The 17,100-nt window shown below is 42.0% G+C and overlaps 1 protein-coding gene across 7 annotated transcripts in view; it reads right to left on the minus strand.

Moving 5' to 3' along the window:
- Positions 1 to 6,777: 6,777 nt before the first annotated feature.
- Positions 6,778 to 17,100, minus strand: part of LOC121292269 (autophagy-related protein 2 homolog B-like) — an 81,396-nt gene continuing 71,073 nt past the window's right edge. For all 7 annotated transcript variants that reach the window (XM_041214088.1, XM_041214087.1, XM_041214083.1 and 4 more), the window contains 2 exons: positions 12,210 to 12,359; positions 6,778 to 9,350 (listed from right to left, as the gene is read on the minus strand). In XM_041214088.1, coding sequence (XP_041070022.1) covers positions 9,120 to 9,350; positions 12,210 to 12,359 — 381 coding nt within the window. In that variant the 3' untranslated portion in view covers positions 6,778 to 9,119. The remainder of the gene's footprint in view (positions 9,351 to 12,209; positions 12,360 to 17,100) is intronic.

A 17,100-nucleotide genomic window follows, 5' to 3' on the forward strand; every position in this document is an offset into this window, starting at 1 on the left:
TCTCCCCGGCAAGGGCCCCGCCCCCATCCTCAGTCACCCCGGCAACGGTCCCGCGACCCCCCCCCCCCGACAACGGTTCAAACCGCAGGCAGCAGTTCCGGGTGAAAGGTCCCGGTTTGAAGTTGCCCATTTTGATGGTTAAAGTTCTTCTTCTTGATTTCAATCATCAAATTGAAAAGAATGATTTATAAATGATTCTTCCACAGGTAAAGCCAATTTGCCCCAATGAACAGACTGCATTGCTGTAGCGCTTTTCACATCCCCAGGACAGCCCAAAGCCACTGGAGCCAGATGGCCATTCAGCCCATCTAATTACCCCCCCCCCCCGAATACATTGACCTATCCCCATTCGCTCGCCTCTCCAATCCTCCGGGGCAGAGGCATTGAACAGGTACGGTGTGTGTTACAGACCAGGAGAGAGAGAAAAACTGAACATCTTAATCCCCTCCCCATCGGTCCCCAAGCAGAGGTATTTTTAAAGCAGGCTGCGGCGCGTTTCTCCAAACCCCCAGTTTGTGTGATCCAATTTAACAATCACTCACAGCAAACTCACTTTATGATTAACTCAGGAGGTTCATTTATTCACATTCAAACCCGGGGGACTAGGGTTCGCAACGTCTCAACAAACACACACACACACACACACACAGTAAGGGAGGATGGAGAAGAGGAAGATTTACAACTATGGGCAACAGCAGTAAAAGAACCACAGAAATGAATATTTCTTCACGCGGTTTCCAAAGTCTAAGAAATCAAAGTCCAGGCGGTGTTTCCTCTGTGGTGGAGTTCAGTCCAGATGAGTCCCTGGGTGGAGACAGCAACGCAAAATCCCTTTAAACAAATGACGATGCAATAGGATGGGGTTTCTGTGCTTAGACCGCTTGGCAAGTGATGATCAGAGACTTTAAAAATCAAACAGGCTTCATTTAAGGAGTTGAGAGATGGTGACCGGCTGCTTGGTCAGCCAGGAGATCTGTTGGTGTTCTTCCCGGTTGATGTTAAATCAGCAGACTGAGCTGTGACGCAAGAGAGACAAGGGCAGCAGACACATGGGAACACCACCACCTGGAAGTTCCCCTCCAAGTCACTCACCATCCTGACTTAGAAATATATCGCCGTTCCTTCACTGTCATTGGGTCAAAATCTTGGAAATCCCTTCCTAACAGCACTCAGGGTATACCTACACCACATGTACTGCAGCGGTTCAAGAAGGCAACTTACCACCACCTTCTCAAGGACAAATAGGGATGGCCAGTAAATGCTGGCCCAGCCAAGAAGCCCACATCCCATGAATGATTAACTCATTAATGGGCCATGTCGCATGACTCCATGCCCCTAGCCCTTTGGACCATTTTTTTAATGAGTTAATTGCAGCCTCGCTAGTAATTTCTGGCCAAAATCCATCTTTTCCTTTAGGAGTGAAATGGTGGCTGTTAACACCTCTTATAATGAGTTTTGATGTCTCCATCTTTGGTTATGGTACCAGTAGGGAGAGTCAGTTCATCTATTAGTTGTCCAGTTTTGTGATTATAATGTGGCCTTACAATGGAGTGGAAGATTCCACAAGGAAGAGAGTGGGACTCTTTTGTTCTTGTAATCTCTGTTAGAAGCTTCTGGAACAGATGGCCAGTATTGAGTCACATGACCTATAGCAACCATCTTGTGGTTTAGCAAAAGTCTATTTAAAAATAGCAACAAAAAAGTTTTCAAAAGCAGCTTTGATTTCCTGTCATGTCTTATTGGCATGACGTGTGTCTGTTTTCATTGTAGAAGACTTAGAAACCTTCCCAAACATACTTGAAAATCAAGTGGTGAATGGGAGGGAGGAACTTAAAACAATCACCATGGAAAGGTGCTGGGAAAACTAATAAACCTAAAGGCTGACAAGTTCCCAGAACCAGATGACCTGCATTCTCGGGCCTTAAAAGAAGTGTCTGCAGAGATATTAAAGGCATTGGTTATAATCTTCCAAAATTCTTTAGGTTCTGGAATGGTCCCAGTGGATTGGAAAATAGATAATACAACAACTTTATTCGAGGAAGAAGGGAGATGGAAAGTGGTAAAGTACAGGTCAGCTAGCCTAACTTCTCTCATAGGGAAATTGCTAGAGTCCATTATCAAGAAGGCTCCAGCAGGATACTTTGACAATCATAATTTGATCAGGCAGTCAACCTGGGTTTGTGAAAAGGAAATCATGTTTAACTAATTTATTTGAGTTTTTTGAGGACATAACAAGCAAGGTGAGCATAGGGGAACCGGTAAGTGTGGTATACTTTGATTTGCAGAAGACATTCAATAAGATGCCACATCAAAGATTACTACACAAGATAAGATCACATGGTGTAGCGAGTAACATATTAGCACGGATAAAGGATTGGTTATCTCACAGAAAGCCGAGTAGGGATAAATGGGTCATTTTTGGGTTGGCAAGCTATAACAAGTGGAGTGCCACAGGGATCAGTGCTGGATCTCAACTATTTACAATATACATCAATGATTTGGATGAAGGGACCAAATGTATGGTAGATAAATTTGCTGATGACCAAGATAGGTAGGAAAGTAAATTGTCAAGATTGGGGTAGAGAGTCTGCAAAGGGATATAGACAGATTAAGTGAGTGGGGTATTGACAGATGGGGTGTACTGTGGGAAAATGTGAACTTGTTCACTTTAGCAGCAAGAATAGAAAAGCAGTATATATTCTAAATGGAGATTGCAGAACTTGGTGGTGCAGAGGGATCTGGGTGTCCTGATACGTGAAACACAAATAGTATGGTGTAAGATTTTAGGGTTTTGAGGTATAAAACCCTTCTAATTAAAATCTCTTAAGTTCTGAATTCTTCATTTCTAACACTAGGGTCCTCAGCTGGACCTTGCCTAACAAGGTATGAATAACCAGTATTTATGAATCAAGTAGAATTTATTAAGCAAACTTTTACATATACTTAACAAAAAACAGTGAAGACAACATGGAAGTCTCTCATTCCTTAAATTCCTAGGATTCCTTGATTGTTGCCAGCACAGGCAATGTCTCTTTTGTCTCTGAAATGATGGTGAATTCTGTCTCAGAAGAATCATACCAAAGGAACCATGGTAAAAATTGTGCCAACAAAGACTCAGATTTTCCAACTTTTATCTCCACTTCTCATTATTCCAGAATCCCTTATTTAGAAATAATCCAAATTCACCTCTTCCATTGGCTTAGGGTGCAGGTCATCTGGTGTCATCCCACCTCAGTAACTAAACCATGTAGACTGAAGACAAATGTTAATCCCTTGTTCCATGGGCCCCCCCCGGAGTTTTCATTCCATTGTGAATAAATGACACATATCCTATGGATACCGAGCAGTTATAAACAACGTCACATCCTCTTCAACATTTTTTAATCCAAGTGCCAAAAATACTAAAGTTATTAAGAACAAATGTTAACACTTCCTACCATAATGTCAAAACAGAAAGTTTATCTCTAATACAGAAGCTCAGCCCTACATATATGGTTAATCAACTAAATCAATGCATGGGTTTTGTTTAAAGATAGTGTCATCCTAAGTAAGCTCTCTTTCAGCCGTTTCTTCAAAGCTGATAAAAAGACTTTTAATTGCCCACAATGCAATTAAGACAACATACAACTGCTGAACCCAGACCTTCAGGCAACTTAATAGATTAAAACAAAAAAACTGCCGATGCTGGAAATCCAAAACAAAAACAAAAACAGAATTACCTGGAAAAACTCAGCAGGTCTGGCAGCATCGGCAGAGAAGAAAAGAGTTGACGTTTCGAGTCCTCATGACCCTTCGACAGAACTTGCGTTCGAGTCCAAGAAAGAGTTGAAATATAAGCTGGTTTAAGGTGTGTGTGTGGGTGGCGGAGAGAGAGAGAGAGAGAGAGGTGGAGTGGGGGTGTGGTTGTAGGGACAAACAAGCAGTGATAGAAGCAGATCATCAAAAGATGTCAACAACAATAATACAAAAGAACACATAGGTGTTAAAGTTAAAGTTGGTGATATTATCTAAACGAATGTGCTAATTAAGAATGGATGGTAGGGCACTCAAGGTACAGCTCTAGTGGGGGTGGGGAGAGCATAAAAGATGTAAAAAAAATATATAAAATAAATAAATAATTTTTTTTTTCTTTTTATAATGAAAATAGGTGGGAAAAGGAAAATCTATATAATTTATTGGAAAAAAAAGAAAAGGAAGGGGGAAACAGAAAGGGGGTGGGTTTAAGGGGGTAGATTTATGGCTTTAAGTGTAGATTGTCACAAGCAACAGCTGCCAGCCTGTAAAGTGTTCCAACTAGTAGAAATTTGAATTGAACCATTTAAAAAGTAATTAAAAATAAAATCCATAGATGTTAGTTCAGACCAACATTGAACCCTAAAAATTAGTATTATCAAAATCTTACATAGGTACAGCAAGTGATCAGGGAGGCAAATGGAATGTTGACATTTATTGTAAGGATAATATAAAAAATAGGGAAGTTTTACTGCAGTGTACAGGGCATTGGTGAGACCACATCTGGAATACTGTGTGCAGTTTTGAGCATTTGAAAAAAATTATATAATTACATTAGCAGTTCAGAGAAGGTTCACTTGATTCATTCCTGAGATTTGGCCTTATCCTTTGAGGAAAGATTGATCAGGTTGGACCTGTACCCATTGGAGTTTACATATAAACATACAAATTAGGAGCAGGAGCAGGCCACTTGGCCCCTTAAGCCTGCTTAGCCATTCAATAAGATCATGGCTGATCTGAACGTAACCTCAACCCTACATTCCTGCCTGCCCCTGATAACCTTTAACACTCTTTTTAATCAAGAATCTATCCAGCTCTGCCTTAAAAATATTCAAAGCCTCTGCTTCTACTGCCTTTTGAGGAAGAGAGTTCCAAAGACTCAACCCTCAGAGAAAAAATTTCTCCTCACCCGTCTTAAGTGAGCGACCTCTTATTTTTAAACAGTGACCCCCTCGTTCTGGATCCTCCCACAAGAGGAAACATCCTCTCCACATTCACCCTGTCAAGACCCCTCAGGATCTCAAAGGTTTCAATCAAGTTGCCTCTTACTCTTCTAAATTCCAGTGGATACAAGCCTAACTTGTCCAGCCTTTCTTCATTGGACAACCTGCCCATTCCTGGTATTAGAAGCAGTTCAGAGGTTTACAAGACTAACACATTTACATCTTTCTTTAAATAAGGAGACCAGTACTGTACACAATACTCCAGATGTGGTCTCACCAATGCCCTGTACAGCTGAAGCATAACTTCCCTACTTTTGTAATCAATTCCCCTCACAATAAATAACATTCTCTTAACTTTGCTAATAACCTGCTGTACCTGCATACTAACCTCCTGTGATTCATGTACTAGGACACCTGGATCCCTCTGATTATCAGAGCTCTGCAATCTCCCACAATTTTAAATAAGCTTTTTTATTCTTCCTGCCAAAATGAACGATTTCACATTTGCCCACATTATACTCCATTTGCCAGATCTTTGCCAACTCACTTAATCTAACTTTGTCACTTGCAGCCTCCTATGTCCTCTTCACTACTTTCCAATCGGTGTCATTTAGCAAATTTAGCAACCATTCCTTCAGTCCCTATATATTATAAAAAGTTGAGGCCCCAGCACTGATCCCCGTTGCACACCACTCGTCACATGCTGCCAACCAGGAAAAGACCCATTTACTGTCTGCTTCCTGTTAGCCAGCTAATTTTCTATCCATGCCAATATGTTACCCCCTATACCATGAACTTTTATTTTCTGCAATAACCTTTGATGTGGCACATCAAATTCCTTTTTAAATCTAAGTACGGTACCTCAACCGGTTCCCCTTTATTCACAGCACACGTAATTCCTTCAACTAACTCCAGTAAATTGGTTAAACAAGATTTCCCTTTTACAAAACCATGTTGACTCTGCCTGATTGCCTTCAAGTCCAGAAGAACGAGAGGTGATATTATCGAAACATATAAGATCCTGAGGGGACTGGAGAGGGTGGATTGCAGGAGGATGTTTCCACTTGTGGGAGACATGAGAACTAAAGGACAGTTTAAAAATAAGAGGTCTACCATTTAAGACAGAGATGAGGAGAAATATTTTTCTCTCTGAGGGTGATTAGTCTGTGGAATTCTCTTCCCCAGAAAGCAGTGGAGGCTGGGTCATTAGATTTTTGATAGCCAAGGGAGTTGAGGGTGAGAAAGGGCAGACAGCAAAGTGGAGCTGAGACCACAACCAGATCAGCCATGACTGTATTGAATGGTAGAGCAGGTTTTTAGGGCTGAATGGCCTACTCCTGCTCCTAAGTTCCTATGCTCCCGACAGGTGCACTAGCAAATTGATAAGAATGCACGAGGAATCGGCCATGCCTTCTTCTGAAACATCAACTGAAAAATGCCATTCTTAATTGCTCCTTAAACTGCTGCTCAGATGTGTGTATTAATTCCCACTTTTCCTTAAAAACATAACTGTTACCAACACGAAGTCAGCTTCAAACTATTAAACAGACCCGAAGAGACTTTAAAACTTTCACAACAGGTACAGTGGGCTGAATGGTCTCCTTCTGCTCCGTAACACATAACGTATAATGTCGCCTGTGAAACTGCTCTAATCTTGTATTTACTGGAGGTGACTGGGTCTTCCTGATGCCCAGCCTCTGGGAATCTGGGAAGATTACCTCTGGGTTGCTGTGTCAGACCCAGGAGCTGAAGCATTAGTGTGTTATTCAAAGCAGTATAACTTAATCTGTCACTATGGAAGGCAACTGACAGCAAAGCAGGATAATGTACACATACACACAAGACTGTGCATTATTTATTTTCTTCCCTTTTTTAAGTACATTGACTATGGTACATTCCTTCATAACCATCGCTATGATACACCCACAGCAACATTATTCAGAAATATGTACAGTTGTTATGGTAACAGGAAATTCTAAGTAAACTCACAAAAGGTTTTATGACCTGCTGTACAAAAGAAATTAAAAATTTATACAAAGCAACAAAAATGTTAACAATCCGACTCAGTATTTGCAGCAGTATCCACAGACCACAGTGACAATGCAAGGAAGTTAATTTTTAACAGCAAGTTTTGAAAAGCAAGTGCAATACATGTTCGGGTCAGTTAGTCAGGTTTCTAATTCTTACTCTACACTTTTAAAAAATGTTCTCTGTGGCAGGGAACGAGGAGGTTTTCCAACCATATCCCATCCTAGGTTCTGCTTTTTGGAGAGCAATTTTTAAAAATAATACTCCGGATCATAATGGCAACTGCAAGCAGTACGCTGCACTTTCTGGGCAACAGGACCTATTGACGGGAGCAGGTGGAGAGGAGGTGCTGGACTGAGTGCACCGAGGAGAATAATAATCCAGCCAGTAGGGGTGCAGGAGTGAGAATTAATTGGACAATTGCTCCTAACCTGTGTCTACACTCTACGTCCCTAACCGTACTGGTCATCTGCCTCTCTTCCTTTTCAACCCAATGCTGGCCGAAGGAAATCGAAAGCACCAAAAAATATCAAATAATAAAATCATTTATCTTTCTCTCTCTCCCACAAAATGCTACGGTTGAAGAGCAGGAAGTGACCTTTCTCTGCACTGTATTATGAAGGGAAGTCCATCTGAAGGTGACCTTTCTCTGCACTGTATTATGAGGGGAAGTCCATCTGAAGGATATGCCGATTAGTTACCAGGCAGCTGTATCAGCTCCTTCTCAGTGGGTTAATCTAAGTGCAGACAGGTAACGGAGAGAGCAACAGGTTTAGCTTGCTGACACCAGATTACTAATGCAACATAGTTTTACGCTGAAGGTAAAAATTCTAGGATGTCAAGGGCCTGAAACACCGTCACCATTTACCCCAGTTCCTATGGGAAACTCAGCCCTTCCTCTGCCAAGTTCACTTTCTGCTGCTTCTATTACAGGTTTAATTTGCTTTAATTTGTTTCAAGGGAGGAAAGGGTCTTAACCTTTCAATACTGAGAGAACATTCCCAGATACACTGGATGCTGAACGTGAGCTTGCGCTTGGTTGCATGGGGCAGATACGAATGATGCCTTGGGATATAATAAATGTAAATGGTACAGTGCTCGTTTCCTGCCATAATATGGGGGAAGCTAATGTTTCCACAGCTGATTGAGGGCAACTCATGGCAGAGGCTCGAGAATGGTGACATTTCCCCAAAAGAACCAGAACATTTTGTATTGGCAGCTACTGGACAGTCACATGTCCCTCCCCTCATTTCCTCTCTCTGCCACAAAACTTACATATGAGTTTTTATATTTTTCACCTCCCAAGGTGTTCAGACAACTTGGTCCCAAGCTCCGATCAATATTGCAACTGCTCAAGCTGTGTGACTTGTGTTACCTATCTTTTCAATGTGCTGGAGCTGCTTTGTCACTGCAGTACCGGGGCACATGACGCTATTAGAGAAGAGATAAGAATGAGGAATTTACTGCACACTTTTAATTCAATCCAAATCCGTTGCAGTAAAAGATCTAAGCAACACATTCCCCAGATTGTCTAATAGCTGATTAAACAGTGCATAGCAACAGAAAGCCTATTCTGTTTTGAGTCATTAAGAGCCTGAACAATGGGCTTGAGAACCATGGGAAGTTGCAGGTTGTTAAGCAGGTTTGGGGGACATGGCAGTCACAGGCATCTGGGCTAGGATGAGAGAAGAATAATTGGCACCCATGCTTCTAAGTCAATGTAAGAAAAAAGCCACAAGACATTCCTTGCAGTTTGTGGGCTTGCAATCCTCAGTTTATCCAATCGATAATGGACTCAATCCCACAACGTTACTGAACCGAGAGGAGCAGCAGAATCCTCACTGAGGCAGTCACACCATTCAATTTGTTTTTCAAAAATATATCTCCATGCCATCTCTAAAATAAACCAGGGAATATTCTACGCAGCCACCAGATCAGTCAACTTATTTAAAGCTACAGCTCATCTTATGGACATTGCTTGTTTTGCTTTTAACTTCACGGAACTAAGTGAGACCAAAATATACAGGCAGGAAAGTGTGGTGCATAGTGACTCCCAGCTGGGTCCAAGCACCAGGATCTCAAGGCTTCCTAAATGTTTCTTTTCCTCTTTCCCAAGAAATTGAAGTTTCCACATGGCTACTGGTCGCCGAGACGCCACTTCTGGGACTCTTCCTGACGGGCATCCGGTTGGATCTGATTTCGCATTCCACCGAGAACATTGGAGGTGGCCTCTGTCGCCACAATTAATGGTTTCACCACTGCTGGTGGGATTTGCCGCAACACGCCTCCCACTGCCCCCGTCATACCCCTCTGCTCATGCTCCCGTGTTGCAGTCTCATAGATCATATGAGCTGTGTCTGTGAATCCCTGCAAATAAAACACAGAACAACCAATCAATGAAAGATCACACCAAGGGAAGAGACAATTCTTGTTAAAATCTTGCATAGCCTTGGCCCTTTCAAACTGGAAACCTCCATGGGGTTGAGGGATATGGGGAGGTGGGGGGGTCTGTAGGGGTTCAGGGTGTTATGATACTGTAGGTGGTATTTGCCAGGCTGACCAAATCCACAAGGGAAACTTGGCCACACTATCACAATGGTTTTGCATTTGTATTTATTACAAGATTTGTGAACTCAGAAGTAAGGAGTCCACGAACACCTTTAGAGATTTTAAACATTAAATTAAAACATTAACAAAAGAAAAGAATAAAGCACATACACAAGATTACAATTACACGGTTACTTAATATTATAACAATTCCCAAAGTTCCTAGTTAACCATACTCCCAACTACACACCCCCTTTAAGGCAACAGCTCAAAGTTGATTTTAAATGTATAGAAATAATCCAACAAGGTTACCACAAGCACCCACTTGACAGTGGAATTCGAATGGCTTTGAACACAACTTTGGTTACTGGAACACCAGACTTCTGCAAAGTGGCTAGAGGTTTTACCCCAAGTCTGTTTCACATGGTGTACCTTTCAGATATTACATGGCCACCCACATAGCCTTCCAATCCTTCTTTAAATATATTTCTTCCTCTTTAATCTGAAAATCCCATCATCTTTGGAATTTACTTTTCCCATAATATAAAAATCTTTTATGTTGTCATTGCGGTCAGCACTTTTGGGAAAAATCAACGTAATAATCTACCTTATTTATCTTGCTAGTTGTAAACATCCTACCATGTCTCGTTGAACACCAAACACCCTTCCATTTATCTTAAAATGCAAATTTCATTCACACCCTATCTGTTGACTTTACCCTTGTTCACTCATTAGCATTTCAAATGCCCTTTTTACACATAACTCTTGATAATTTCAACCTTACAGTCTATCCATCTCTAATTTAATTAAATCAGCCACACAGACAGGACTATCCACACACACAGAGGCGCAAGCCTATTTTACAACATCCCCCAATAATATTATGAAAAATATGATCGTTTCATGACAAGGGGTTTGGAGAGGAGGTGGGTCGGTGGGGATTGAGGGATATGGGGAGAAGGTGGGTTGTGGGAACTGAGAGATATGGGGAGAAGGTGGGTTGTGGGAACTGAGAGATATGGGGAGAAGGTGGATCATAGGAATTGAGGGATATGGGGAGAAGGACTGTTGATTCATGACAGGAGAGGGGATTATTCAGCCTAATGACCATTGTCTGTTCCTAAACATGCTTATGTTCTAAATCACTCAGCTAGCTGTTACCTGATGTGAACACTCCCTGGCACTGGACCTGGGATTAAGAGGAAGTGCTGGGAATACTAAGAAAAATAGAATAATAGTGATGGCGATTTTAGGTTTTGCAAGGTGGGCGAATGCTTTGAGTACTGGGAGTATATCGTTGAGAAATTCAGGCAGAAACATTTCTACAATGAGATGACAAGAAAGATGGAGTCTAGAACTGAGATGGGGGATGGGGGTCATAATCTTGGGATAAGAAGTAGGCCATTTCAGACTGAGATGAGAAAAGGAAAAAAAGGAATTTACATTTATAGAGCCTTTCATGACCAGTGGGCATCTCAAAAGTGCTATACAGCCAATGAATTATTTTTGAAGTGTAGCCACTGTTGTAATAAAATGCAGCGGCCAATTTAGACAGCAAGTTCCCCCAAGCAGCGACGTGATAATGGCCAGATAATCTGTTTTTGTGATGCTGACTGAGGAATAAACATTGGCCAGGACACTGGGGATAACCCTTGTGCTCTTCTTCAAAAGAGTGCCATGGGATCTTTTATGGGCAGACAGGGCCCTCAGCTTAACATCTCACTGTTTGGACCTCAAACAGTAATGCTGCACTGGTGTGTTAGCTTTGATTTTTGTGCTCAAGTTCTTGGGTGGGATTTGAACTCATATCCTTCTGACTCAGAGGCAAGAGTGCTACCCACTGAGCCACAGTTGACACGAAGGTGAGGAGAAATTTTTTCTCTCAGAGGGCTGTGAATCTTTGAAATTCTCGACCTTAGAGGGTTGTGGGTGCTCATCATCAGTATATTCAAGACAGAGATGGATGGATTTTTGGGAACGAAGGGATATTGGGATAGAGCTAGAAGATAGAGTTGAGATAGATGATCAGCCATGGTCTTGTTGAATGGTGCAGTAGAGTTAAATGGCCTTTTCTAGCTCCTATTCTTTATGTTCTATGAGAAATAAGAGCTGAGCAGATGCTCAAGTGACAGAAAGGTCAATTACCTGATTGAGCATCAGTGCATGTGAGTGAGAAGGGAAAGGTGACTGGGGGCATACTTACATACTAACCTTTTGAATTGCTGGCATATTTACATACTCATTTTGCCTGCATTTTAACCTTATTGCCTACATTTTACCCTAGCTATTGAGGGCATACTTACATACTGCGAGTGGCTTGCCTTCTAGCCTTGCTTACTGTACTAAACTGTGCAAAGATACAGCAACACCAGTGAACTATGGGGCTCTAAATGTCTTGGAGATACAGCAAGCAGTTAGAGGGCCTAGTTCACAAACTCCCAACATGAGTATTAAGATGACTATTTCACGTACTGCTTATCTTTGGTTTATATTCTCGTGATAAAGGTCATTGACCAGACATCTCTGTCGCTTTGGTCCACATGTCTACATTGAAGTGAGAGGATAGGGATTTTCTGATGATAACATTATCCATGTTATTGCAACACATTTAATTGTAGTTCTGGGTTATACCAACAGATACAAATTACTGCCATAACTGAGCAAACACTGTCACCTCACCTCTTTCACTACATCATACGCCTTAGCCACTCCTTCGCGTAGATCGACAGGTTGATGGGCCAATCGGTGTTGAGAGATGCGCTTGGTCTTCATCAAAGTAGGTGTAGTAGGAACCGGGGAAACCATGTCATAGGCTGTCTCAGCTGCTGCCTGCCAAAGTCAAAACAAAACATCTGCAGTCTGTGTGTACAGTTGCCGACTGTCTGAATTTTGTGCAGAGAGTCTGTGTTTAAAGGTTTCTGTTCTTGCTGCTCTTTTGGTGCCTGACAGACTCAAATTATGTGCACATTTTAAGCATCCCCACCAATGTGAAGAAGTGGCAGTATTCAGTAGAAGTAATATTTTGGTGCATGTACTGAATCGCAAAAAATAAACAGCACAGAAAACAGAATACCAGGCCCAAACTGATTGTGCTGATGTTTATACTCCATATGGCCTCCTCACCTTCCACCTGTCTTATCTCAGCCTTTCAGTATATCTTTCTATTCCCTTTTCTCTCATGTACTCATCTGGTTTCTAGTTTTTGAAAGTATCTAAGCTATTTGCTTCAACCCTTTCCATGGTGGCAAGTTCCACATTCTAACCGCTATCCAAGTAAAGAAAATTATCTACTGGATTTACTGAACAAAACAGCTAAAGTAACAATTATGGTTAAGCCATGTGAGTAAATCATATTTGGCTTGACCTGTGAATGGTGAAATCTTATTTTTGATCATAACAACTCCAGGAGAAAAAAACATTGTTCAGGAAGAGCAAAGATCAGAAACATAGACTGATGAAGGATGAAACCGTCAACAATGTGGCAGGACAATTCACTGTGGCAGGATATTAACCAGAACATGAGGCCTCTATTGTTATATGTCCAGTGGCCACTGGGTAATAAAACACCCAACAAAGTTAAGCTCAGAAAGAATTAGATAATGAAAGCTTGTTTCTCAAATAGTACAAAGGACAGGTACAAAGCAAAGCACAGTTAGGAATTTTTGCTTCCTTCAAGACACAGCACTGTCAATATTTTCGATCAGCGATTGCTCACTAATCATGGGAAGTTCTTTAAGCACTGGTTTCCAGATGCAGCCTGTGTAAACTGATCTGCGTGTAGTTCTAAAGTGAATGTTTTGGAACAATAATAAGTGCAGTTAATTGTCAGACACGTTATAACTTCTCTAGATTTTCGAATCTGCTGTTTAAACAATAAAGGAGTTATTTTAACAGTCGGGGCCACGCACACACATTGGCTTGCGATGGATTTCGGAAGCTGGAGGGGTAGGCAAGAATGGATAACATGCTTAAAATAAAACCTCATTGTGATAGCACTTTCTGCAGTCAGTTGGGTGTTTAAAGAAGCTGGTGGCAAAAGTATTGGGTCCAGTCCCACTTGTAGCATGAAAAACAGAATAAGGCCATGCCTGTACCACTATCCATGAGCTATCCAAATAGTCCCAATTCCCACCGCTCTTTCCCCGCAGCCCTGCAATTTTTTCTCCTTCAAGTATTTATCCAATTCCCTTTTACAACTTACTATTGAATCTGCTTGTATCACCTTTTCGGTCAGCACATTCCAGATCACAACAACTCGCTGCGTAAAAAAAATTCTCATCTTGCCTCTGGTTCTTCTGTTAATTACCTTAAAGTCCTGTCCTCTGGTTACTGACCCTCCCACCACTGGAACCAGTTTCCCATTATTTGTTCTGCCAAAACTCTTCAGTTAATGACTGGGATAGTCACCTCTCTGTACTAGGGAGTCTTTGTTTACAGTTGCTGGGCTGTTAGATTTTTTTTAAGCTGCTCATTAGCTTTCCTGAGTTTTGTAGATGGTTCCTTCACTGTTGCTGGGTCAAAACCCTGGAACTCCCCCCCTAACAGCACTGTGGGTGTACCTACACCACATGGACTGCAGCGGTTCAAGGTGGCAGCTCACCACCATCTTCTCAAGGGCAACTAGGGATGGGGAATAAATGCTGGCCCTGCCAGTGACATCCTGAACCCATGAACAAATATAAAAAGATTGTGGTGCAATGCCATTCAGAGCAAATTGTTCCAGGTTTGATCCTTGGTGCAGGGTGAATCGGGCAGATCTCTGCAGTTTGGCGTGTTCCAATTAGATCCAGTGTTTTCTTTTTATTCGTTCACATTTATTGACCGTCCCTATTTGCCCTACAGAAGGTGGTGGTGAGACAGAGGGACAAACAGAGATGGAGGGAGAAAAGGGGGCAGAGAGACAGTCTAATTCCGTTTTAAATGCTTCGATTGAACCTGCCTCCACCTCACTCTCAGGCAGTCAATTCCAGACCTTCACCAATCACTGCATGAAAATTTTTTTTCCCTCAGTGCCTTTGCTTCTTTTACCAATTACTTTAAATCTGTACCCTCTCGTTCTCAATCCTTTCACAAATGGGAACAGTTTCTCCTCATCTATTTTGACCCCTCATGATTTTGAACACCTCTCTCAAATTTCCTCTCAGCCTCCTCTTCTCCAAGGCAAATAGTCCCAACTTTTCCAATCCATCTTCATAACTGAAGTTCCTCATCCCTGGAACTATTCTCATGAAGTTTTTCTGCACTCTCTCCAATGCATGCATATCCTTCCTAAAATGCGCCACCCAGAAGTGGACACAATACTCCAGCTGAGGCTGAACTAGTGCCCTATACAAGTTCAACATAACATCATTGCTTTTGCACTCTAAGCCACTATTAACAAAGTCTAGGGTACTGTATGTTTTATTAACCACTCTCCCGACCTGCCCTACTACCTTCAATGATTTATGCACACATACACCCATGTCGCTCTGCTCTTGCACCCCCTTAGAATTGTACCCTTTATTTTATATTGTCTCTCCATGTTTCTTTGCCTGGGTCTTTTAAAATCTGTGTGTCTTACTATTGCCTTAACCAAAGTTTAACTGGGAGTTAAAGTAGAGGATTTTCAAGTTATCATAGTAATAATTTGTAGATCCATGTGTGTGCTTAAAATCATTTCTTCTATTAATAAAGGTTTAATTTAGTTTTGTAAGAAACCTATAAGATTTGGTGGTCCTATTACTACTGAATTCAAGGCATGCATCTCGAAATTTATGCAAATTGCAAAACAGTTGTGGCAGTTATTTAAATTTTCCCTTTGGGATTTGAGCAGCTCAGCATTTACCATCAGCTGGGCCGTAACATTCTTCTACAACTTTCCCACTAGTTAGTGGCCTATGGACTACACCGAGCAATGTAATTGCACCTTTTTTGTTCCAAATAGATTCTGTCCTTGATCCCTCTGCGATGTCCTCTCTCTCCAGCACTGCAATGTTCTCCTTAATCACCATTCTTCCTCCTTTCTTCCTTTCCTATCTTTCCCGAATACCTTGTATCCAATCATATTTGCACTCCATGCATTCACATATGCACAGTAACTCTGCCTTAGAGCACATTACTTTCTCCATTACTCTGACCTCACCTATTAACTTATTCTAGTGCAGATTCTCTCTCCCAGTATTCTGTGCAGCTTGGTATTCCTCTCTGATATTATTTCTTGGCTTCCACGCCCCTGCCAAGTTCATTTAAACCCTCCCCGAAAGCACTAGCGAAATAGCCCATAGGGAACTCAGTCCCAGCTCTATTTAGGGACTGTATAGTCCTATCCCCCCAAGGCCGAGTACCTTAGCCCTAAGAATCTAAAGCCCTTCCTCCTGCACCATCTTTCCAGCCACACATACATCTGCTTAATCTTCCTACTTCCATACTCACTTGTGTGTGGCACTGTGCGTGATCCAGAGATTGCTATTTTTGAGTTCCTGCTCACTAATTTTCTACCCAGCTCCCTAAAATCTGACTGCAGGACCACATCACTCTTTCTACCAATGTTGTTCATACCAATGTGGACCGAAATTGCCGGCTGTTCACCCTCCCTCCTCAGGATGCTCTGCAGACGCTCAGTGACATCTTTGACCCTGGCCCCAGGAGGCAACACACCATCCTGGATTCACATCTGTGGCCACAGAAACACCTGTTTATTCTCCTATTGAATCACCTATCACTATAGCTCTTCCCATCTTCCTTGTACCCCCCTGGTAGAGCTGAGCCACCTGCGTTGCCATGGACTTTGCTCTGGATGCACTCCCCAGATGAACCATCACTCTCATCAATATTCAGAGCTGAATACTAGTTGGAGAGTGGGATGCACTCAGGAGACTCCTACACTACCTGCCTGTTCCTTTCTGACTGCCTGGTGGTCACCAATTCCCTCCCTTCCTGTACACTCTTATGTTGTGGGGCGGCCGTTTCTATAAATGTGCTATCCACAAAGCTCTTGATCGTACAAGTACACTGCAGTGATGCCAGCTGTTGCTCAAGTTCAAGAGATCAAGCTGCTGCTTGACAACACTTCCTGCACAAATGGTTATCCAGGACATGTCCTGGAAATCCCCACATAGCACAGGATGAGCACTCTCAAGGTTGGAGCAACCCTGCCATTTCTTTATTTATTAGTTACCCTTGCTACTACTATCACTTTTAATCTGCCAGTTGTTTAGAATCAGTCCCTAAGCAGCAATACACACCTCACCTCAACTTAGGTCTTTCCTGTGATGTCAAACCCTGATTTTTGTTTCCAAACTTGGCTCTGACTGTCCACAAGCTCCATAAGCTGGCCCTGAACTCTTGTTGCTTTCATGGCCCAAGCTCTTGCTGTCTCTCGCCGCTTTTATGGCTCTGAACTCTTGCTGCGTTTACGGCCCCGAATTGTCACTGCTTCTTGCTGCTTGTTTTGGGCTTGAGAGTATAGAGTCTGCAATCCTGAGTTCTATGATAACCAGGCCTAATTAACTATTTAAAATTGTGCAGACAATTATTAAACAATAAGATAAATAAAGTTCGAGAACAATCGACCAGTAAGGTCTGGATTTTA

This window comes from Carcharodon carcharias, chromosome 20 (genome assembly GCF_017639515.1).
Source record: "Carcharodon carcharias isolate sCarCar2 chromosome 20, sCarCar2.pri, whole genome shotgun sequence".
Classification (NCBI taxonomy): domain Eukaryota; kingdom Metazoa; phylum Chordata; class Chondrichthyes; order Lamniformes; family Lamnidae; genus Carcharodon; species Carcharodon carcharias.